Below are 25,369 nucleotides of genomic sequence, written 5' to 3'. Positions count from 1 at the left end.
ATCGTCGACGTTCACTTCATACTATGAAATTGAATTAAATTTTATATTTCGCGATATTTCGGCAATATTTGATTATAATTGTGTGAATTATTTCCTTTTAAATTACGGCCCTGGAAATTAGTTGACTGAGTGGAATAAAAACACAATAGCAACTTTCACGTTTCTCTATGTACCGTAGAGTTTTTCTACAGTTTTCTTTTTCATTTTTAGGTACCTTTTCATATTTTTGCCATTGCTCTGAGTGTTTTCTGCAATGAACTTCGAATAAGAAAACCTTTTATGATTATTTGAAACATATCTACATTAAAAATATATTCAGAAACTGTTCAAATCTAGAAAAACAAAATAACTGGTAAACTTTCAAGAAATTAAGAAATGATGTTGTCAATGTGTTGAAAAGAAAAAGAGATCAATATTATTTTGAAAAAATTGATCGGTATAGAAACAACTCTAAACAAATGTGGAAAACTCTCAAAAAACTAGTTAAAAGAGATGACATTGACTTTCCAAATTGTATTCAGTTTGAGAAAACTGGTGAACTTATATTACTAAAAGATGTTATTGAAATATCAGATAACTTCAACAGTTATTTTGTTGAAAGCATGAATGAAATTGTGGCGAGCATTGACTATTCAGAGTCATGGTGCAATAAAAACTTTAATTTATACAAAACTTTCTCAGAATTCAGATTGCTTTCGTTAAATGACCTACGTAAAATTATAATTTCCTTGGATAATAAGTGCAGTATACATGAAATCCTCAACTTCAAAATATTGAAACAAGTTTTTGAGACTATCGGTCACGTTATATTGCACCTTATCAACATCTCTCTTGAAACTGGCGAAATACCAGAAAGATTGAAAAGTAGTACTATTGTTCCTATACCCAAAATTCCTCATACTATTAAATGTAAAGAATTCAGGCCAATCAACACTTTACCTCCGATTGAGAAGGTACTTGAAACAGCAGTATGAAACCAACTAATAGAATATGTGGAAAAAAACGACATTTTAATCAACATCAATCGGGTTTTCGCAAATTGCATTCGTGTGAGTCATCAGTGCAACTATCTCTAAACAAATTTAAATCTGAGCTGGATAATAATAAGTTTGTTGTAGTCGTGTTCCTTGACCTCAAAAGACCATTTGAGACCATTGATAGGTCTATACTACTAGCCAAATTGAATATATATGAAATTGAGGGCAAAGTGTATAATTGGTTATCTAATTACTTGACCAACAGAAAACAACGGGTAAGAGTTAAAGACATGTTCTCTTGTGAAATTGACAATTACGTTGGAGTTCCCCAGGGTAGTGTTCTGGGACCCCTTCTATTCATACTATATTTAAACGACATGCCATTGTTTGTCGACTGTGAATTTATGAACTTTTTTGCTGATGATACTCTATTGGCTTGTAGCGATGTGAACCTTACGATGGCTATACAAAAAATGAATAATAATCTAGCAAGTGTCAACAAGTATTTAAAAATTAATAAACTCAAGCTGAATGTGATGAAAACTAAAGCGATGATAATCACCACCAAGTTTAAATACAGCCAAATAGACTCTAAAACTATTAATCTCAACATTGATGATGACAAAATTGAAATAGTGAATTCAACTAAATATCTGGGATTCCAGATAGATAACACTCTATCGTTTGATGAACATTTTGAGTATATTCATAAAAAAATTTCAAAGAAATTATTCTTTTCTTCTACAATTGCCAATAATCTTTCAACGGAGTCAAGTATCACAGTTTACAAGTCAATTGTTCAGCCTCACTTCGACTATTGTTCCTCTATCCTATATCTATTCAATCAGAATAAATTGTCTCAACTCCAAAAACTTCAGAATCGTGGTATGAGAATCATTTTGAAGTGCCGTAGAGATACTCCTATCACTATTATGCTCAATCTTTTAAATTGGCAATCCATTTCCCAAAGACTGCTATACTTCACTATGATCTTCGTATACAAAATATTGAACAATTTAGGACCATCTTATTTTAATCAGTATATTTTCTTTCATCACGATATTCACCACCACTTCACTCGAAATAATAATAACTTATATATTACAAAGCTCAAACAATTCATAATCGAAAACCCTCAAAAATTTGACATATACTAAAAGGAATAAAAAAGAATTTTACACATTGAATAGCAATTCCTATACCGTTTGTATATTGTTTTTTTTTTTGTTTTTGTTTCCTCAGAGTTTGAAAAAAAAATGTTTATTTTATGTTTTTCTCTTTCTCACTAATCTTATTACCATGGATTATTATAATATTATCATATTTTTTTATTATTTTATAAAATGTACTTACTGAGCTCTTATCTTGGTGAGTAACAGATCACAATACAGGCATTTCAATGTCTAGGTGAAAGTTACTCATTCAAGATAATTGAAATTTATTAATTATGTATGTCATACAACAAATTGTATATTAACATGGAATAAATAAAATAAAAAAATAATAAAAAATATTAACAGAACAAAAAACAAAAATACTATGAACTCATTGTTTTTCAAGGGTTTTGATCGGTTCAACAAATTACCTAATGCAATTAAAAATAGCCCATCTCTGAACATGTTCAAAAATGAACTGAAGAAATTTGTTTTAAATGTACAAATATGATATGTATTATGTCTTTGTTACCTGTAGCTGTAATTTGTATAATTCCATTCATCTAATGTTCGTTATATATTTCAAATAATTATGTAATTTATCTTTCTACATGTTGCATTGAAATTTTTCGAATGTATAATGTTGCTGTTTTTGTAGTAATGTCTTTAAAAATATTTTATTGAACTTATATTTGTCATACATTTAAGTGATTTCTATATGTAACACATACCTTTTTTTTATTTCTACCATTCTAGTTGATTTGTATATTATTGGGATATTCTATTTAAATAAAGATATATCTATCTATATGTGTTTGAATAAGAAGAAAAAAACATGATAGCAATAATAACATCCAAAACAAACATTGTAATGAAAATTGAAATGAAGTAATTTATATGCAAAAAAATTATTGGCACAATAAATGTTCGAATTGGAGTCCTTCCATTTCATGACATTTCTGAACTCAGTTTTTCATATTATTTATTGTCCTTAATACACTTATTAGCTGCGTTGTTGCGAAATCATTCGAAATCCTCAATCTCGAGTCTTCCACATTTTCTATCTCTCTGCCAGCGAAAATCCTATTTTTCAATGTCCACAATAGAAAATAGTCCAAAATAGTAAGATCTGGTAATCTTGCAGACCATCTCATTGGTCCATTATTTGTCCCGAAATGGAAGGACTCCAATTCGAACATGTATTGCGCCATTAATTTTCATTACACTTATAGTGTTCGTTTCGGATGTTATTATTACTATCATTTCTTTTTCTGCTCATCAAAACACATATAATATATTGTTGTTGTAGATATGTTTCAGATAATCATGAAAGGTTTTCTTATTCGAAGTTAATTGTAATAAACGCTCAGAGCAATGGAAAAAAATATGAATAGGTACCTAAAAATGAAAAAAAAAACTTTCTAAAAACCCTATGTTACATAGGGAGACGTGAAAGTTGCTATTGTGTTTTTATTTAACTCAGTCAACCAATTTCCAGGACCGTTATTTAAAAGGGAATAATTCACCCAATTATAATCAAATATTACCGAAACATCCCGAAATATAAAATTGAATTCAGTTTCTCAGTATGAAGTAAACGTCTACGATCCAAAAACTACAACAAAAATACAGGTCCGTATTTAAAAATTCAAAGATGGGGGTGGCCCAAGTCAGATGACACTCTGTATAAAAGATTCATGGATATATTCTGAGAGACCACATCAAGTGCCAATTCCAAATTGTGTACTGATTTTCAATATGTCTGCGAATAAAGAAAATATAGGCAAAAAAATAATTTCGGTTTTTTTGTTTTTCCTGTATATCTTCAGAGCCAAAAGAGCTATATTCGATTAATTTACATCATTGAATAGGTCTCTAAAATACGCAACTTTGCCACAATTTTACCGACACTGTATCTCTTATTGTGTACAGAAACGAATTTGAATAGCCCTGTATATTATATTGTTATAGTCCGGCAATTTCCATGAAATTTTTCAGACTTTTTCCTTTACTGTCGCTCGCATTTGTGTCCAAAAAAGGAATATTGAAATCTCCAACAAACAAAACATTATTATCATGAAGGTAGTCGAGTAACATGAAATTATTAAATGAATGATATTCAGGAATTCCATGTTCATATATGTCTCTCGTCAACAATAATTTTCAGGAATTTGACTTTACATTCGCAGTCCATTGCAAAAAAGTTCTGAAATTGACATTAAATTTGCAATAAAAACGAATTTTTGCTAAATCTCAGCCAAATTTCATTTATATCATCATTATTTATATTTATATCGATCATATTTCACCTACAAACGACTTACTTTTATGTTTTTGTTCGTTAAATAGTAAACATTTTTACAATAAATAAAAGGGGCCTTTATGGTAATACCTTACTGGTTAATGTGAAAACATTCCACATTATATTTGCTCAAATACATAATTATGGAAATTCATGCAAGAATTTTATGGTTGTCCAACTCATTACTTTTCTTTTCATTCAACACATCATAACTACACTACCGTAAAAGTCCATCGGTTGAATTTATTGGCTATCTTTTGAGTTGATTTCATTTTATATTTACAATACTATTTCATTATTTTACGACATTTGATACTTCATGATTGATGTTCTTAATTTTTTGTTGTACACGCACACACATTTCGAATGTCTACAGTGTGTATCAGTCAAAGAGAATACATTCGATAATAATTAAATGAGGGCATGTTCAGATGCTCAACAAATGTTTGGACAAGTCGATTGGTATTTTTAAATGTGCCTTTTTTATTGAAAATTTTCACCATGGTTACCAGGCAACAGTGGAAAATATCACCATTCTTATATTAAATGCCACACGCTGTGTATTTTTGAATTTTTCGATTCTTCAGAACATTATAGACCATCTATCACGTACACTCTTCAACTCTTTCATAATGTAGGGCTTTTCCTACAACTATTTACTTTTGAAACATTTTATTTCCTTATTGATTTTTTATTTTGTATTATAAATTTTTGTTAAGAAATTAACTTTTCATAACTGCACTATCGAACAGTCGTCCAAAATATCCATCTGATTGGGTTTTTATATTGATTCTTTTATTTTAACTTTTACTTATCAATTTCGTATTTTCTCATCACATATCAAATGCTCTCTTCTCTCGAAATGAAAGTTTATTGCCGAAAAACAGATGTATATTTAGAACGACAGACACCACTTGGGATGTATCGAGTAGGTACCCATTGTTAATATCTTAGGGATTAAGACAAGGAATTCGGGCACAAGTGGTTGACCCTTTTCGACTATATTTATGACCCCGACCATCGTCAGTTAGTTAGTTAGTTAGTCAGTGAGAAAGTTATTTCGAACACATTTCTTAGCCGATTCATTCATTCTGTTATGAGATTTCTGCCGAGAACTAAACTACTCTCCTCGCTGATCGAGAAAAAACTTAGCGTTAGTTTCTCGAGGTTGCCCTGTAATTTTCTTTCTCGTGTTTTGTTTGTTGTTGTGTTGTGTTGTTGTTAATACATTTTGTTGTTGATAAACGCTGTGTTCGTCTCGACAATAAATATTATGTGTTTTTGAAATTATGACAAAAAATACCATTTAAGCAATATTAGATTACAAAAATTTATTACAAATACACTTATGAAGTACTTATTATTAAGTGTTTTTTCATTGATAATGAGAAAATCAAGAAATGCTTTAATTTCAATGCATGAGATGGAAATGTTCGCCGCAATCAACTTGGCAATCTGTACCTGTAGAGTAGAGAGGGTGAGCCCACGCACTTAGGCCACATGTGACCCATTGTACATCCTCCCGAGGAATTGTCTTCCTAGGTTATCGTCCATCCTGTCCTTTCCAGGAAGGTGGACAGGTCACTGGGAGACTTCTCCTTTATATCGGCAGGTGTAGGCCAAGACTCGCCGAACACACATTCTCTTATTGACGATAACTTCGGGCACTCGCACAGGACAGTCTCATCTTCCTGTTCACACATCCTGCACAGAGGTGTGTCCACTAGCCCCATGTTATAGATTTATCATTGTTATCTGATTACACCCTGTATATCGTTTTTAGTTGACATTTGTTAGTAGTGATCAAGGTTGATGTGAAAATATAAGTTGTTGAAAAAAAAACAAAAAGTAAAGTTTTTAAAAGACGTCTGACTTTTCTAAAAGAATATAAACTTTCATTCTTCGACCCGGAATAAATAATAATTTGCAGGTAATTCAAAAACATATGGTCCTTCGAGATATGCAAAGAAACAACCCCATGGATAGCATGAATGCAAGCAAATCTGTTCAAATCCTGAGGTACAGTCAAAGATTGAAAGAAAAGAAAGAGAAGCTAGAGGCTAAATCTGATGTAGAAGTAGACAGCAATTGAAGGTCAAGGAGCAATCAGAAAATCTCCTTCCAAACTAAAAGGAAGCAGTAGGAGTAGTCAAGCTTCAAGACTGAAGAAATTGGAAATCGAAACGGCAATAAAGAAGAAAACATTAGAAAAAGAGCTTATAGATCTAGAACTAGCCCTGAAAGTAGCAGAAATTGAAGAGAATAGTGATGAAAGTGAGTCAATGTCAATGCATCAGTCCCAAAAGCCTAACGTGGAAGATTGGATCGACGGTAAAACTCCATGGACAAACGGGCATGACGGTGAAGATAAGCATTCGATATTTATGGTAAAAGAAGATGAATTGGTAAGAGATTCTCATTCTAAAAATAGTCCGGAAAAGTATTCTACCCCTTTCTTTCATAACAATATGTATCAAATGACTCTTCCTCAGATGACAAAAATATTAACAAGGCAATCTCTGCCACGAGAACTTCCCATTTTTGACGGAAATTCAAGTGAATGGCCCAATTTTATTTATCATTATAATAATTCTAACGCTATTTGTGGATTTTCAAACGAGGAAAATCAATCTAGACTACAGAAGTGCCTAAAAGGAAATGCCAAAAAAATTGTTCAATCTCTTTTAATAATGCCACAAAATGTTGACAAAGTTATTGATTTACTGAAAAATCGTTTTGGTCAGCCAGATCATATAATAATGATATAGGAGCTGAAAAGGAAATATCTCAAGAACTGAAGAAGTTGAACCAGGATGAAATATTACGATTTTGTGCAATGGGTTTTCAATCCTCCTCTAGCACCTCACATGGGAGGATGTTGGGAACGACTTATTCAAAGTATAAAAAAGGTTTTAAAAGAAATTTCAAAATCAAAGTACTATCCAGAACATATTCTGAGAACTTTTTTGATTGAATGCGATTTTTTTTTAAATTCTAGGCCTTTAACATATGTTTCGTTGGACTCTGAAGATGCAGAGGCATTGACTCCTAATCACTTTCTCATCGGTCCGTCGTATGCTGCACTCTCCTGTACCGAAACCAGCGATAGGGATATGAATTTGATGTCCAGTTGGCGTGCTGCACAGAAATTATCTGATTTATTCTGGTTCAGATGGACAAAGGAGTATTTGCCAAGTTTGATCAGGAGATCAAAATGGCCTGGTGATTCAAAATCTGTCAGTGTAGGAGATGTTGTTTTAATGGTAGATCCAAATGGACCCAGAAATATTTAGCAGAGAGGTATTATCAACGAAGTTTATCCTGCCAAAGATGGTAAAATCAGGATCGTCGATGTGAAGAATAGTAGTGGCACGATTTTTCGACGACCAGTTTCAAGACTCATCGTTTTAGATGTTATAAAATAGTAGTAATTTGTTATTCAATGTTATAGATTTATCATTGTTATCTGATTACACCCTGTATATCGTTTTTAGTTGACATTTGTTAGTAGTGATCAAGGTTGATGTGAAAATATAAGTTGTTGAAAAAAAAAAGTAAAGTTTTTGAAAGACGTCTGACTTTTCTAAAAGAATATAAAATTTCGTTCTTCGACCAGGAATAAATAATAATTTGCAGGTAATTCAAAAACACCCCATATTATGGAGGTGTTTTCTTAGTTGACAGTGGTCAGTCAGAAATCCTACTGTTAGGCATAGATTTTTCCTGGTCATCGCCAGATATTTCTTCGGCGCCAGCTTCCCAGGGTCGCCCAAGGTGATCCTGGCAAGATTACATCCTTTGATTCCATCTCATCTCTTTAAGGATTGAGCATGGGTGTAACATTTGACTAGTTCCGCAATTGTCGAAGTCATCAGGCCGTAGGTGCCACTGGGTCCTAAAATTCTCAGTCCAGCCGCTTCCTTAGCTGAAGAGTCGGCAATGCGATTACCCTTACTCCTGTCGTACCCTTTAACCCACCGAGGCTTTGGCTAAATCTTGGTGACACTCTAGTACTAGCCCTGAGGTTATACCTTGTCTGTTTAAGGCTAATAGGGCTTGTCTGCTGTCAGTGCAGATTGTTATGTTTTTGCCAGAAATTCTTTTCTGGATTATTTCTTTTGTGGCGATTGAGATACCAGCCAGTTCTGTTTGGACCACGCTCGTATTTCTTCCCATTCCCCACGTTATTCTCAGGCTTAGTGATCTGGAGTACACTCCACACCCTGAGCCTTCTTTGGTTTTTGAGCCGTCTGTATAAATCCGTATTGCATTTGTATCATCTGACTCTATGTTCTGCTTAATTTGTATTTTGTAGGGTTTATTAAACACAAACCTGGGTTCAATTGCATCGCTTGTTGCCTGCCGCAGAGGTTGCGCAGTAAGCGCAATATTCTAATCTAGAATATAGATTTTTTCCAACATGACTCCGCATATCATATCAGGCCTGTCCGAAATAGTCTTGAGACCACTTAGTCGAGGAGTTTACTTTTGCATACAATACTTTTGACTTCTGAAAAAATCTAATAACGTTAGATCAGGGTTTTGTGCTGGCCATTCCATGGATCCTTGCCTCTCTACCCAATGATTGGGCGTTATTTCTTTGAGGTATTGCCAATTTTCGATGTGGCAATCGAATAGTACACCGTGCTATAGTCCGTTCATAATTTGTTGATAGCTCACTGCAAGTTTGACCCTCATTAGAGAACTGAAATACAGAGAGGACAGCTAATATGATATAATAACAAAAACCAAACTAAAACTGGCAGTTTAAGATGTTTTCGACTAACCCACCTTGTATCTGAAGAAATACAATACAGCTATAACACATTTAATCCGATTATGTAGGTATTTTGAGTGGAAATGAGTGACCAGTGTCGTAGAGTATATGATTAAAATATTAGTTACTTTAAATAAATAAATATATTAATATTCTTAAACTGTAGGTACTGTAAACTGTATTTTTATTTAAAAAAAATTTCTTTATTTTATTCAAAAATAATAAGTTACTTGCAATTTGTAAAAGATACATTTATTTAATTAATACCTATTTTTAAATGATATAAACTACGATTACTTACAAAACTATTCAAAATAAACAGGATCATCTTCGGAATCCGAGTCGTCTTGCAGGTTAATAATTAGCGGTTGTGTCTCTACAGTCGCATCAATTATATTGTCAAGATCCCACATTTTTTGTTCTTCTTCTATTGCATGTCTTACTGCATCTCGCCAATTTTGTTCTGTAATATGTTGTAAAGACTCATATAACAATTCACGTACAGCTTGTATTTTATATGACGTATTTTTTCTAGCCACATAGCTTTTCATTTGTGCCCAAATGAGTTCAATTGGATTTAATTCGCAGTGGTAGGGTGGAAGTCTAAGGACTGTGATGTTTCGTCTTTCCGCCATTTTGTCAACTACGTATTTCTTGAACTTAGATTTGTGTTGCCGGGCAATTTTTAAAAGTTCTGCTTTAACCATTCCATCTTCGTAAGGCAGGGACTTATTCCGCAGCCAGTCAATGATATCCTGTTTCTTCCACGCAGTCGTTGGAAGTCTTTCAACTAGTCGTGAATGATAAGGTGCATTATCTAATACTATAATTGAGTTTGGTGGTATATGTTCAATCATCTGCTCAAAATACTCTTCGAAAACATCAGCTGTCATCTCCTCGTGATAGTCTTTTGTGCTTTTGGAAGGTTGGAAGACCAACCTTCCATAAAGGCTTGCCTGGAGCTTGATATATTTTTATCTGTCCAAATTTTTGTGAGAGTATGACCTGCGTTTACCCACATTTCGTCCTGATAGTAAATTGGCCTTCCTTCAGCCCGAAATTTTCGTATAGATCTTAGATACTTTCTTCTCCAACATATAATCTCTTCCCGGTCAATTAAAAGTGATTTTCGGTCTGATTTCTCCCACCGGAAATTTAATTCTTTTAAAACTTGCCACAATTTGGTTCGTCCGACATGAGGCAAATCCGAGTCGTCTCTAACTTCTTGTAAAATTTTGTTTAAGTTGGGTATTTCTTTTTTGTAAAAAAATTCGTGAATTTTCCTTCGAATACCATTTTTGGCAAATTCATCAATTTCAATAGGTTTTCTCCCCCTCTTTAAGTATTCGTTTGTATTTGGGTTAGCTATACCTTTTTTTTTTCTTTCTGATAGGAACCTATATATTGTTGACTCCCCTACGCCCGTCATGTTGGCACAACTCTTGATTATGTTCTGAACAGTGTTTGTGGGATTTTGAGAAACCAGAGCATCGTGAACGTTCAAAACAATAGTCTTCTCTCTTGGTGAATAGACAGACTTACTGACTGTACGCAACAGTACCGGTGTAAAACTTGATGATGTTGATGATGATGACGAAGCCATCGCAAGCAATCAAACAAAACAAGCAGGAACGAAAGGTACGTATATGTTTGTAGGAATATGAAAAAAAGTTACTCACGCACTGCACAAAATTCGCAAAATAAATATTAGAGACGTTAATTACTGCCGTAGACGCCGAAACACCAACGAGCCGTAAATTAAATGCGATTAAAAAATGTACTAAACCAAAAATTATTTTCGTTCGTAACAACTTCACCCTTTCAAGGCAAGTTTCGAATATAAACTGAAGCTTTATATTTAATGAATAAACACCTCAGGAACCTCCGCCTATGATTTTACGAGTTTTACGACCGTTTTATGACTTGGGCCCTCATTTTGTGCTATCGACAAATTATGAACGGACTATAGAACCATATAATCGCTGGAGTTTGTGGATTTGGCATCTTCATCTGTTGTTATCGAATTATAGAAAATTCAAAAAACCATTATTTAATTCGGAAAGAAAAATAATGAAATTAACGAACTCTGAATTTCAAAAAATTTCTTAACTGAACTTCCAGACAGTTTTCTTGGTAGTGAAGTAATAGCTTTAAACATTTCATTGTTTTTCGTGGTCGTTATTATAATCTTTATTGTATCTATAAAAATGTTAAATTAACATTGATTATTAAGTGTTCCATTCAAAAGAAGCAAGTTAATACCTGCTTTCAATGTAAGTCAACTGAGTTGACACTTAAAAATTTACACAAGAAAATAGTATACCATGCGTTTCGCTAATCAGGTTAGCATCATCAGAAAACGACTAAAACAAATTTTACAGCTAAGTTATATATATGTTAGGTGTTGTTTCAAAAGTTTTGTCCGTTTTGATGTAATGTGATGTAATGCTTATTTTACTGTGTCATGGTGTACACTGATCGATAGAGAATTTTCTACCCTATATATGTAGGGGAAGGTAGGGTAAAGTGGCCACCCTAAGCTTTAAACACACGCCAACCGAATAAATGTCAACCTGTTTACAGTTTGTTTGTTTATTATTATCCGTGTACTTATTAAGTTTCGATATTATATTGTTTACAGACCAATATTCTGATAATTTTAGCATAATTCAAGATTGAAGTCGAAATGGGAAATTGACCACTTTACCTATCCTGGTCGGGTAAAATTTTATATACAAATTCATAGACGGGTAAAGTGGCCTACTTCAAATAAAATATCAGAATTATGTTATTTAAATGCAGATTTATTGAAATTTTGCATGAAAAAAATATTTAAATTAAACAGTTCTTAATTCAATAAGTATATTAATTCTACATATTGATTCACAATAATCAAGAGTATTTCATTTTTCTTGATCTAAATATACTTACGTTTACTCATCATAAACAGTCTTTATTTACTTATCAACAGCCTTTTATAATAATTGCAAAAATTAAGTCTTAACTTGTTAGCTTCTTCTCAATTATTCATTAACAACAAATTAAATCAACTTTTAGTTACTAATCTATATAGTATAAGTAACAACCTCTTCATTTGTATTTGTTCGTTCATAATCGAACCTAATAGAAAATATTCCCAGGAACAAAGTTCACAATGAAAGTTATCATTGTTGAAATCACAACCCGAGCACTCTTCATGGACCCATCGCTTACAACTAGAACACTGTATCCAACCATCTTCATGTTTTGATTTAGACCAAAGTTCGCCACAGTGAAAGCATTCAGAGTCATCATCTGTGTCATCATCGTCGTCAGTATATTTGTTACTTTTCTTTTTAGCAACGTTCGTGCCACGTTATTTTATTTTATTTTTAAGTTTTTTGGCAGTTTTAGTTGGGGTTGGTTCAATAGTAGCTTTTTCCACTCTCCTGGTAGCTTTCTTTTGTTCTTGCTGTATAGTTTCTTTTTGCAACTCATTTTTATATGAGCTGCTGGTTAAAATTACCGTACGCCCCCTTTTTCTATTCACAGCTCTAGTCTTAGGCAATGCTTTGGAAATCGGAAATATATTGCGAAGGATGTTCTGGGTTGCGGGTTGAAGTAAGGATCAAATGTTGGTGGAGTAACTGCAGCTAGTGTATTTATATTAACGTCCTGATTCTTCCTCTTGTTTTGGACTAAAAATTGGACGACGAGACTCCAGTATTTTTATATTTTACATTACCTCTGAACTGCATTCCTGCTGCTGTGGCGTCCGTGTGTATTTAATTGGCATACCTGAAATAACACTAAACATTATTTGTTTGCAGAAAAAATAAGCAGTAAGGAGGTAAAGTGGCCCACCATGTCACTTTACCTTACCTATTGGTGGGCCATTTTACCCGATTTAGCATGCGGTGAAAAAAAAAATACAAAGAATGACAAATGAGGTTATATTGATCCATTTTGCAGCGAAATGAATAGCTCAATTCATCCATTAAATCGATAAAATCGTGCATTGTCTTTCTATGAAACTGATGACATTACTTTTCAGCTATGTTCAAATCACTCACCTTAGATCAGATACCACAAAACACAATTATTTCACCATAAAATCTGAAGACGAGCACGGACCCGGCCGGTGTTTATGGAGACAATATGGCGTCAACCAATGAATTATTTCCATATGTTTTTGACAGATAGCTATTATTGATTCGTCCGGAAAAAGAAGGTGATCACTTCACCTGCCTGGGCCACTTTATCCACCCTTCCCCTACCCTATGATGCTGCTCATTTTTTTCCAAAGTTAAATTTTTTGCGATCGTTTTTTTGGATCGGATCAACACGTGTTATGAAAAGTGGATCCACTACGATAACAGGAAACGTTCAGGAAATTGGTTGGACACAGAAGAGCCACCCAGCCACTTCCCCACCCAAACTTGGTTTTTGCAACCGGGCCAAACCATCACAGCAGAGTCATATCTTGAAAATTGTATCCGCAGCAGACGTCACTGATCAACAGAAGAGGTCCGATCCTGCTCCACGACAACGCCCGTCCGCACATTTCAGGAATCACCGTTCGAAAATTCAACGAATTCGGCTTCGGAGTTCTGCCTCACCCAACATACCCTCCAGACCTCTTGCTAACCGACTACCATCTTTTCAAGCACTTCGATAACTGTGTAGAACCTTCGCCAATCAAGGCCAGGCAAAAAAGGCATTCGTCGACTTCATCGAATCCCTGGTACACAATTTTTATGTTGACGGAATTGATCGGATTGTGTTACGTTGACAAAAGTGCATTGACTCAAATAGCGCTTATGTGGATTGAATTGAATAATTATCCACTGAGATATCACAGTTTAAAGTATACTCATAAAAATGGTCAAAACTTTTGGAACAACATATACAACTACACGAACATTTACCTTCGGTCATTAAATAAGTTCATAATTTTAGTTATTGTGTTAGTTTGATGTAGGTATTCCAATTTATGTGTTAATTACTAATGACTAATTATACTTATATTTCCCTGGTTTCCACTTGTGATTATTACGTGAAAGAATAAAACACGGGCTGTTTGAAATGGGACCTTTGACGCTATTTGCAGATCTCTTTCCACACTCTTTGATTTTTAAACTTTCGAAGGTGTCTGAAAGCCTACTGCCATGTACCGGTCTTGACAATTCCAAGAATTTCTCATTCATACTATGACCGTTGTCTAAAGCCTATTGAGCGACACTAGACTTCTCTTCAATTGAATCAAATATCTAAAACATGTTCTTTAAAACGCGTCAGTTTGACCAACATACTTTATGCAGCAATCCTCACAATTTATTTCATGAATCCCAGACTTTTCATTTCTCGTCATTCTATCCTTCGAGTTGCCCAACATTTATTGAAGTGAACGAGTCTTTCTGAAATGTCGAGGATTTTTTAATTGAAAAGCAGAGATCAGATGTTTTGGTAAAAATCGTTTTCTCTTTCGGTAACATAAAGTCGTTATGATGTCCAAAACCGTCCTGGTGCGATGATAAGACAAGTGTTTTCACCCGAAACTACCAAGTAGGTATACCATTGAGGATGATAGTGTTGTTCCATCAAGAGAACTGGTGTATTCACAATTCCTTTTTCACAATGATCAAAATTAACAAATTGAAGTTTGAATTGCTACCTCATACACTTTATTCGCCAGATTTACTCCCCTCGAATTATTTTCTGTTCCCAAACTTGAAAAAATTGCTCAGTGATCAAAGATTTTCCAACGATGACAAAGTGATGTCGGCAGTTAATGGCTATTTTGAGGAGCATGACAGCATGACAGTTCTTATTGTAAAAACGGTATCGAACTTATCGCTGGAAAAAGTGTATAGAGGTATAAGGAGATTATGTTGAAAAATAAATACATTTTTCCAAAATTTTCATGTTTTTTTTGTTAGGCCGAGTATTTCTGGGACCACCCCCGTATGTATTAGTTATAACTTAAATATTTGTTTCCAATAGAAAGTAAATCTAATACAAACAAATAAATTGTTTTGAAATTGCATGAATTGACACAAAAAAATCAAAATAATTTTGGATTGGTTTATATCCACTCCCAGAAAAGAATAGGACCACAACAAAGAAATTGAAAACGTTACAGATTGATAACCTAACCTCCATCCCTAATAAATAACAAATGTATTGAAACTGTTATTTTTCCTTAGCACAGAAAAATTATTTTTAAAGTGATATCGAAAGTTATTGTGAATGAAAAATTTCGCCAAAATACTTGAAAAAATGCTAAAATCCAACTATTCAGTAGGTTACAATATCAGTTAGATAAATGTTGTAATATTATCAACTCTTTGTCATGCGGGGTTATGAGAAACAATAAGATCAGGGCTGTTAGACCACGGTTATAAGGAACTTGAAGTATCGAACGTTTCGTCTGCTACTGCGGCATACATCTTCAATGGTGTAGGCGTTGACTGTGAGGACGAAGGTAGTAACTCGAAGTCTCAGCAAGAACTGACTATTCATATACAAATAGAGATGAGATCAATATATTATTCTAAATGTGGTTATTCTCGACTCGATTTAAAATCATAGGAGAGTAAATCTTCGTCTTTGTTTCGTGAAGCCTAACCTCAACAATGTAAAAAACTTCGCTTGGTTGTACCTGAACAGAGTCGTTTTCTGGCGCTCATGTATTCAAAACTCATTCGTCTGTGATTCAAATACATTCATTCTGGCGTTGAAACGATGACGTCACATCAACTATGATATAGAGCGTATTTATGATGATTCAAAACTACCGTGATGTTGGTTTTGAAACGGAATTTGACAGTTGTCAATTTCGGAATTGACAGTTGTCAATTTCGGAATTGACAGATGTCAATTTCTGCTTTACTTTGATCGTTATAAAATGCTGAAAACTTTTTATTAAATACGTTGCAAGAATTATTGAATTTGACATCTGACACAAATTGAATCATTCTATTCTGGAAAATCTTATTATTGATGACGTCCCTGCGAATTGTTTTTGAATACGCGCTCGAATACCATTAAACGACAGAAAACACCTCAGGATTTATTCGACTGAAACTTACTTGAATATGACCTGTATCCGCCCCTAAACTTTCAACAATATGTTCACAAAATTAGACATTTTTTTGATCGTACAGGTCATATTATAATTTTACTAATTTATTTAACTCAGATGATTAAACTGATAACGATATTGTAGATTATTCATATCATTGTTAGTTACCTATTATACTGGCTTTCAGATCAGGTCAAGGTTTGCGTTGTAGTCGAGGAGGTGGCGCTAATAGAGAATGCAGATTTTTAAATTAGAATGAAAAGTGAAATATTTTATGGAGGTAATTTATAATGTCTTTTGCCAAAAAAAATCATTGAAAAGTAAAAAATGACACGATCGTATCAATTAAAAAATTTAGCAGAATTCAGATGCCGCATAAATGGATATGGTACCTATTTCATAGTATTGGAATTTTTTTGGAAACATAAGAGCAAGTCGAGCAGTCTATATTATAATTCTATTGATAAATGTTTTTATATTCCGGTAACGATAATACATTTGAAAAACAAAAATTAAACTTCAGATTATCTGTGTCGGTATATCTATTGTATGTGGTATCACAAGAATTATAATTAATCTAAATATGCGAAAATCTATATATAAGAATAGTATATTTTCAATAGGCTGAAAACCATCATTGATACATATATGTATCTGCCACATTTCATTGAGAATGGTACCGAGGGAAGTTAACTTATGTAAGTCATTCAAATTAGATCAGTTGAAAGTTGAAGAAGAGATAAAGAAGAGGTACCTTGCGGACATGAGCATTATTGACGATGCCTACCTTGTTCTCACCGTAATCCTCAAAATTTGGGAAGTCTAAAGGTTACAATTTGTGAAAAATACTGATGGATGGTTCATACACCGATTTTTTTTGTTCATCTTTTACGTTACGTCAACAAAGTTGTCACAATGTAAATAAATGAAAGCATTCATACATCACTATTCAACGTAAAAGTGTGGTGTATGAACGCTCCCATTCATTTACATTAAGACAACTTTCTTGAAGTAAAATTTTTCTGTATGAACTAATAATAATAGTCATAATACTAGAACTTGAAAGTATCTAATGTTTTCACATTAGACACATCACAGAATTAAATGTGTCCTGTGTAAATGTCTCTGGATAAGAAATTTTAGATGAATTCCTGAATTCAACAGAAAATGTCTAATGGATTGCGTTAAATATCAAAAACACAAAAGCATTTCGAATGAACCAATACCAATAGTTAAATTTATTGGTGGTCACATCGGTCAATTCCAGAACTCGTTCTTTGTTACTGTCACAGAATTTATACAATTCTGTGTAACTTACACAAACTACAAACGAACAAAGCTCTTCTTCTGGGGTAACTTGTGTTTACTTCTATACTCTATACGGTACGGTGCTTTTGGCAAGTTGTAGATAGATTTAACTTTTTTATTCAAATTGAATATCTCAAAAAAATAATGTGGATTATTTCACTATCTCGAATTAACTCTTTATTGACCCTTTCTTGTCTAATAGGATTAGGTTTATCACTGTACGCTTATAGTGTTGAAATACAAATTGAAAAGAATGATGAGTATGCCCCTATGTGTGATATTAATCCCCACGTCAGCTGTACCAAGGCATTTAAATCAGAGTGAGTTATTTAGTTTTCTTATTTAAGGAACACTCAGTACCTTTGTCATTCCTAAAAGTAAACTTTTATATCAGTGGGTGGATTTATGCAACAGTCTTAGAGTATACCGAAAAATTTACACCTGCACAGAGATATAATGTAATCTGATATTTTCACAGGCAACATCTCTTCATTTTTGTTTAATTGAATCAGTTGACATTTTTTTAGTTCTTCCTGTTCTTACCTCACATTCTTCCTTTAAAAAAATGGGGTAACCTTTGTGAAAGTGGCTGTTTTCATTTTTCTTCACTAAAATGGCATATAGGACATTCTCCACAAGGTAGAGGATTTGACAGTTTCTGATTTTCTGCAAAATAGGTCAAAATTACATCCTCTGTAATTGTTTTGTCTTTCTTTATATCCATCCATTTCGAGAACAAAGCATAAACATTTTCATACCTGGACTTTGTTTTTTTCAGGCAATAATTATGCTGCATTGGAAATTTCGTGAAGCATAATTTAAAATTTAATATAGCTGCTGCTTTCCAAAGTTTATTGAGATAATTGCTAACAAAAATCATGAAATCTTTCAGAAATAAAAATGTCAACTAATATCATGTCAAATAGCGGTCAGTTGTAATTTAGCTGCTATGGTAATAATCAACTGCATTTATCAAAACCATACCTACCATAAAAACAACAAGGTGATTCTTCACGGCCTAGGCTGGGTTACCGAAAAATGTATTTCCTAAGAAAACTCCACAATGTTTGTCGTATTTTGTTTTTCTCTTGAAATTATTCCAACTATTTTGGTAATCTTCCATATAAGTTAAATTCATATCCAGAATAAATAGTTGTATACAGTTGAAATGGTATAGTTTCTATATTCCTGTTTTTTTAAGCATTTTTCATAGAATTCAACTGTACCAAATTAATTTAATTATTTCTTTTATTGTAGGTATGGAAAAGGTTTCGGAATATTTGGAAAGGATTCTTCTCTTCACCAACCCAACAGTTTATTCGGACTCATGTTCTATAGTATGATTGCAACTTTAGGTAGGTTCAGACTTACTGCATATAAGGATTTCAGTTGACATAAGTCATAATAAGAGCCACAACTTCTCAAAATTCATTTATAAATGAGAGTTGATGAAAATTCACAAAAAAAAAGCAAAGGGAATACAATTCTTCAACAATCATTATGGCTTTTGAAGTCATGAGGAATCTTTTTATTTCAACCAGCAAACGATATTTCCAATATTCTTGTTCAGATATGATTATTACTTCAAGTAATGATGATGATAATTATAATGATAATAATCACTTAAGCAACATTTCTTCATCACTTTTACCAAGAGAAATAATTGTTATAGGAGTCTAGGCCTTCAGGGCTGGCATCAATGTTTTGGTTGGTTTCAGTGTTTTGCCGTGGTCATCTTTGGTTACAGTCTCCAAATGTTTCAACTGCGACAGTAATCTGTCACAGTTGTAGATATATCAACTATTAATTGAATAGAACTGGCCGATACTTGATGAAAATCCATATTAAAAAAACTAATTGACATAGTTTATTGTATGATTTTCACTATAAAATCACTAAGAAATTCTTACAATAAACTGTATCAAATAGTATCAACTACAGTAGAATTCATATATAACGACTCCGCTTATAACGACTATCTGTTTACAGCGACGATAATGTTTACTCAAGTTTAATTTCATATTTAGTTATTGAGAAAATATACCGTTTATTGCGACTCCGGTTTGAGCATCCAACCGCTTATAGCGACTGTTTTTCATGATAATTCATCCGGTTGACACACCGCGCAATGTTTTGTTTGCACAATCTGCGTACCAATACCTCTGCGCACTCCGCTGAGGTTCCAGTATGAGGTCTTTGTCACTTGTAAGTTCATAAAGTTCGACAAAATGAATTCTGTGAAGCGAAAGTGTTTTTCAATTGAAGAAAAAAGTACAATATTACTCCGATTAGAAGCCGGTGAATCAAATGCAGCCCTTGCAAAGGAGTTTGGTGTATCCCATTCTACAATATCCACAATTAAAAAGAATAAAGATAAGATCGAGTCACTGTTCAATGCCAATGTTTTTAAATGCAAACGTGTAAGGAATTCTACTCATGAGCAGTTGGATAAGGCTGTCGCTATTTGCGAGGAACCGTCTGATGAAAACATTTTGCACAATATAATTGCCAACGACGCGAACAGCAAAGATAATGACGGTGATGATGACGAACCAGAGAAGATTTATCCAATCTTGAGTATGTCTGAAGCTCTGGAGTCTGCGGAAACGCCCAATGTCTTTGTCCAGACTAACTTGCATGATGATGTTATGAAAACAATGATGTCGCGAATTCATAATGCTGTATGAAATTCTTACTACCAAACAAAAGTTTGTCAAAAACAAACTCAAATAACAGACTTTCTACGTCAGTAACACAGTTTTTTCGTGCATTTCGTGTGTATTTTATCTCTTTGTATTACAGTACAGTACATATGTTTGTACATGAGGATATTTGAGAACTATTAAAATAAAGCATATGTAATCCCTATAAAATGTTTTATTCACCTATGGATTTATAATCCGAACAACTAAATTAAAGACTAATGAACTAATGTACACTTTACTACAACAAAATCAATCCGTTTTGTGCGTCGTCCGGTTAGTACGACATAGTGTATCCGGTCCCTTGAAGGTAATTATATCCGGATTCTACTGTATTGATACGTCAAGAAGAATACTTCGACAACGCCACTGAAGATCTGTTTCTGTTAAAAAAATATATTTAAAATCTGTTTTTCCGTTAACCTGCTGTCTTACCCCTACAAACGACAACACTCAACTATCGAAACTTGTGTAAGCTAAGGATTAACGAGGTCTTACTTTTTAACTGATTCCTAACACATTTGGAGAATAAAACCAAAGAAGACCACGACAAAACCTGGAAACCAAACCAAAACAGAAATAATTGTTGTTCTTCTGATCAATGAAATTTGCATTACTCTAAGAATGTCCGACTTCTAAATTGGGTATGCTTTTAATGTAAATGATGTTGCACAAACAATTTTAGCCTTCATGATCTTGTCAGTTTTTGAAAACTTTCATGTGCTTGTGAAATAAATGCTTATCAATAATATTACAGGAAGAAATTTAGGTTTGAAGCTCTGTGTATTGTAACTGATAAATGATAATCAATCAAGGTTTGTTTTGAAAAATGTCAGAATGTAACAATTTGCAGAATCTGTTAGTGAATGAAAAATCTATATTTTTTTCTTATGACTTTGTATATAATTCAGAATATAATTTGGTCATTACAAAAGGTTACAAATTGAACTTTAAAACATTGATATCATAATGAGTTTGTAAAACAAAATGTTCCATTAGTAGATAATTTGTTTCATCATTTCTACAATATTTAATTTGATAGTAATATAATAATAACACTTTCACAATACAAATCATGAAATTATAAAACAACAATAAAAATTAATTGGCGCTTCGGGGCAACTTCATTCCAGTGGCGCATTTGCTTTTTCAGCTGCAGGAAAACCCGGAAAAACCTGCAGCACCACATCATCTGAAAATCTTGATCTGCCAATGTCCTCTCTCTCATAAAACACAATGTAGGGTGTCTCCAGAGGCTCCAATAAATTCAATACATCGCCAGAACATTTTGTGATACGACTATCATCAAACCAAATTCAACTACAGAACGACAGTGAACAATGACTGCATGAATATTATAATAGTGGTCTGCTAGATTGAAGTGTTCATCTATTTCGAACCTTCGTAAGAGTTTGGTGTTTACGTCACAGGTTGAGACATGTTTGAAGATGAATGGTGTTATTATACGATTGACTGGTGTCTCAGGTATACTTGTTTCCTTATAACAGTCAGTTAGTTTGGCGCATGTTTGGCAATACAGTCGATCATCACCTGTTGAAAGTTCCATTTTCAGATGCTTTGCACGGACTGGTTATTAGTCATATTAGGAAACGCTAGTTGAAGTTCCAGAAAATCACATACGTTTTTGCTACCTCTTGAACACTCATTACAAAGTAAACAAGGGGGGATTTTTCCAGCAAAAGATTTACAAACACAAGACGAGATAGATTGTGCGGAATCATTCAATCCGAAGCGGTCAGGAGTATTGATTCTGCTATTATTTTGCTCACTTCAATATGATATAACAGACTTTTTACAACTTTTCGTGGTGCACTGTGACTAATAATATTTGGTGGAATATAAGGTAAACCATTGAAACTAATGGACATCTCACAAAATACACTTTTGGAGTGCTTCTTCAGAGTTCAAAAATCTGTTCAAAATCTGTTCTTCCGTTAATCAGCTGTCGCCCCCATACAAACGACAACTCTCAGAAGTTGAGAAACTTGTGCGAGCTAAGGACTAACGAGGTCTTACCTTTTAACGTGTGATTCCTAACACAATTGCAGAATCATCCCCGCTTCAACCAGATAAATTCTCTCGAGAAAAATATCTGGTCGAGGCGGGAATCGAACCCATGATCTTCTGATAGTGAGTCGGGCGCACTACCACCGCGGCCAATTCCACAACACGAGTACAGAGTACAAGCACACTCTAGAAACTGATGAAATATTATTACACAGAAAGTTAACCAACAAAAAACTAGAAAAACGTTTTGGAAATAATAGTATTTTATGTGGTTGCAATTCCAATATATCTATAGATGAGGTTTTCAATGAAGAAAAAAAAATTGTGTCCAACATATATTCAAATCAAACGGAGAAATCAAAATGATATTAGTATTAATCGACTTTATTCATGACAAGAGATAAAGGATATCTTATTTGTATTCACATGAATTAAAGAAAACCTTACGACGAATGGGTGAAGTGTTCTCTCTGACAGAAATCAAATTGTCAAGGAAGGAAATAAAGCATCCAGTCTCTCCAAAATATGCCGTGGAGTTCCTCAAGGATCTGTTCTAGGTCCTATCTTATTTCTCCTATACGTGAATGATCTTCCTAACATCAATATTGATGGTAAAATTACACTATTTGCAGATGACACCACTTTATTGTGGCGTGGAAAGGATTTGGTTTCCTTGAAGAGTACCATTAAAGCTGATTTAGAAAAAATTTAGTATTGGTGTGACTCAAACTCACTATGTTTTAACTTCAGCAAAACTAACATTCTATCATTTAAATTTGTGCACGGAAATTTCTGCCTTCAAACTCATATGATAGAAAATAAACAATCTGCTAAATTCTTGGGAATTTGGATTGATAACTTTCTGAAATTTGAAGATCATATAAAATATCTGAACAAAAAACTTTCATCTAGCTGTTATGCCATTAGAGTTATCACTAAAGAACTGGGAGCAACTGCTGGTAAAACTGCGTACTACGCTTTAATCGAATCTCACTTGAGATATGGTGTCGCCTTCTGGGGGTTTTGTAGCAAACAGTTACTACAGTCTGTTTTCGTTTTGCAAAAAAGAGCAGTGGAATTCATCTACAAAGCCAATATTAGGGACCATTGCAAACCCCTATTTATCAATAATAAATTACTGACTGTACACTGCATTTTTATCTTGGAAACAGTAAGTCTCATATTTAAAAGAAGAGAATGCTACAGATCAGAAAATACCTACTTTACCCGTCAAATTCACGACATACCTCTGCCTATTCCAATAACAACGTTAACAAAACATTCTGTTTTGTTTGAGAGTCGGAAGATTTTCAACTATTTACCTACCGAAATGAAAAGTATAGTGAACTACAAGGTATTCTGTAACCGTGTAAAAGAACTTTTGCTCTTAAAAGCGTATTACAGCTTGGTCGAATATTTTGAAGACAGGCTTTGAGACCAGCTTCTGATTTAGGTTTTATTTTTTGAACTTTTTACAGTTCTGGAAATTTTACATAACTTCGACTATTATATTTTATTATATTTTTATTTTGTCTGCACCTGTTATTTTTATTTTTCTTTATAATTACTTGATAACTTGTATTTCATATATATATGTGTGTGTATATATGTGCATATATGTGTTATATATGTGTATGTATATATATGTGTATGTTATTTTGTGTAATAGAATTGTTTTCATATGCTTTGTCAATAAGATTTTTTTCTTAGACAATAAAGTACAGTGATAGATTGATTGATTGATAGTAGCTAAAGCTGTTTTTCAACTCTACCGAAAACTACGTTAGTAGCAGTCGGCACACTACAGAAGAGGTCCGATATTGCTCCACGGCACTGGTCAGGTAAAAACAGCCTTCGTCGACTTCATCGAATTCCGACCACACAATTTTTATGCTGATGAAATTAATTAACCTATGTTACGTTGGCAAAAATGCACTGATTCAAATGACTCTTATTTCGATTGAATTGAATAAGTATTTACTGAGATATTATAGTTTGAAGTCGACTCATGAAAACGGACAAAACTTTTTGAAACAACCTTATACAAATTACTGATAATAGCGCATTTTTTTTTTAACATTGAATTTATACAGAAACCTATCGAGGTGAACCAGAAATTTGCCCTTTCTGCACCTCTATTCTCCATTTTAATTCCCACAGATACATAGAAAAACTCCTATTAACTCCACAAAAAATGACTTTTGTTTAATATTTTCATTTTTGTTTCAGCCCAATCCAATTCGAGGTTCATGGTGCTAGTGTCTCTTTTAGGAATTGTTCTCTCAAACATCATGTCTCTCTACTTTGCGTACATTCTTTACTTCTTATTATATGATTTTTGTATAGTGTGCGTGTCAATTTATGTAGTCAATGTGATAAATTTGATATTGATTCATTTGAAATTGAAAACAATCAGTACTATTGAAGAAAACAGAACTGAAAAACAAAAAACTAATTAGGTATCAAATTGCATTTGTGTTCATTGGTATAAGAGTCTCCAAGAAATGGTTTAATTTTTTTTATATATTTTTGTTACTGTTGATGTTTGTTATTGATGTAAATTAAATGGTATATGCATGTTGGTATTTGGTGGTTTGATTATTTTCCCTGGGTTAGTTGATTCAAGAGGGAATTTTTCGTGAAATGAGATAATGAATAAATACCCTAATAGACAACATAAAACTGGCCTTTGTAAGGACAAATAATTGAATCAGTCGTTTTAATGACATTACTTCAGCTTTTGACAGTGTGAATCACCAATTTCTTTTAAAAACAATAAATTTCTATGAAGTCCCAAGGCGTTTACTTAGATATAATAGCATCATATTCAACTTTCTTTAAAAAAATAAATATAGTTTGGATAACTAAAAAAACACGCTTTTGAAGAACATCGAACTAAAAAGTTGAAAATATTTTTTTTAAATAAGCTTAAAACAATAACGAACGAAAAATACTAGTATTATTTAAAGAAAAAGCCACGGCGCTTAATATACAAAAAATATGGCACAAAGCGCCCACGCTTTTTTCACAATAATACTAGTATTTTTCATTCGTAATT

The 25,369-nt window shown here is 33.3% G+C and overlaps 1 protein-coding gene and 1 long non-coding RNA gene across 2 annotated transcripts; one reads left to right on the top strand and one right to left on the bottom strand.

Moving 5' to 3' along the window:
- Positions 1–17,657: 17,657 nt before the first annotated feature.
- LOC141482491 (uncharacterized) lies at positions 17,658–18,504 on the bottom strand. The gene is made up of 2 exons (XR_012465561.1): positions 18,340–18,504; positions 17,658–18,247 (listed from the first exon to the last, which is right to left on the bottom strand). It is a non-coding gene; the product is annotated as an uncharacterized lncRNA (long non-coding RNA).
- Vkor (Vitamin-K epoxide reductase) lies at positions 17,663–24,896 on the top strand. The gene is made up of 3 exons (XM_074175831.1): positions 17,663–17,901; positions 18,839–18,936; positions 24,541–24,896. Exons 1-3 carry the CDS (start codon positions 17,726–17,728, stop codon positions 24,768–24,770), a joined length of 504 nt encoding a protein of 167 aa, XP_074031932.1. The 5' UTR covers positions 17,663–17,725; the 3' UTR covers positions 24,771–24,896.
- Positions 24,897–25,369: the final 473 nt, after the last annotated feature.

Source organism: Leptinotarsa decemlineata, unplaced genomic scaffold (assembly GCF_025532065.1).
Source record: "Leptinotarsa decemlineata unplaced genomic scaffold, Ldec_3_MD MMD2_tig00001393_RagTag_RagTag, whole genome shotgun sequence".
Classification (NCBI taxonomy): domain Eukaryota; kingdom Metazoa; phylum Arthropoda; class Insecta; order Coleoptera; family Chrysomelidae; genus Leptinotarsa; species Leptinotarsa decemlineata.
Note: the sequence above shows the minus strand (reverse complement) of the source record. Positions and strands in the feature narration are given on the sequence as shown.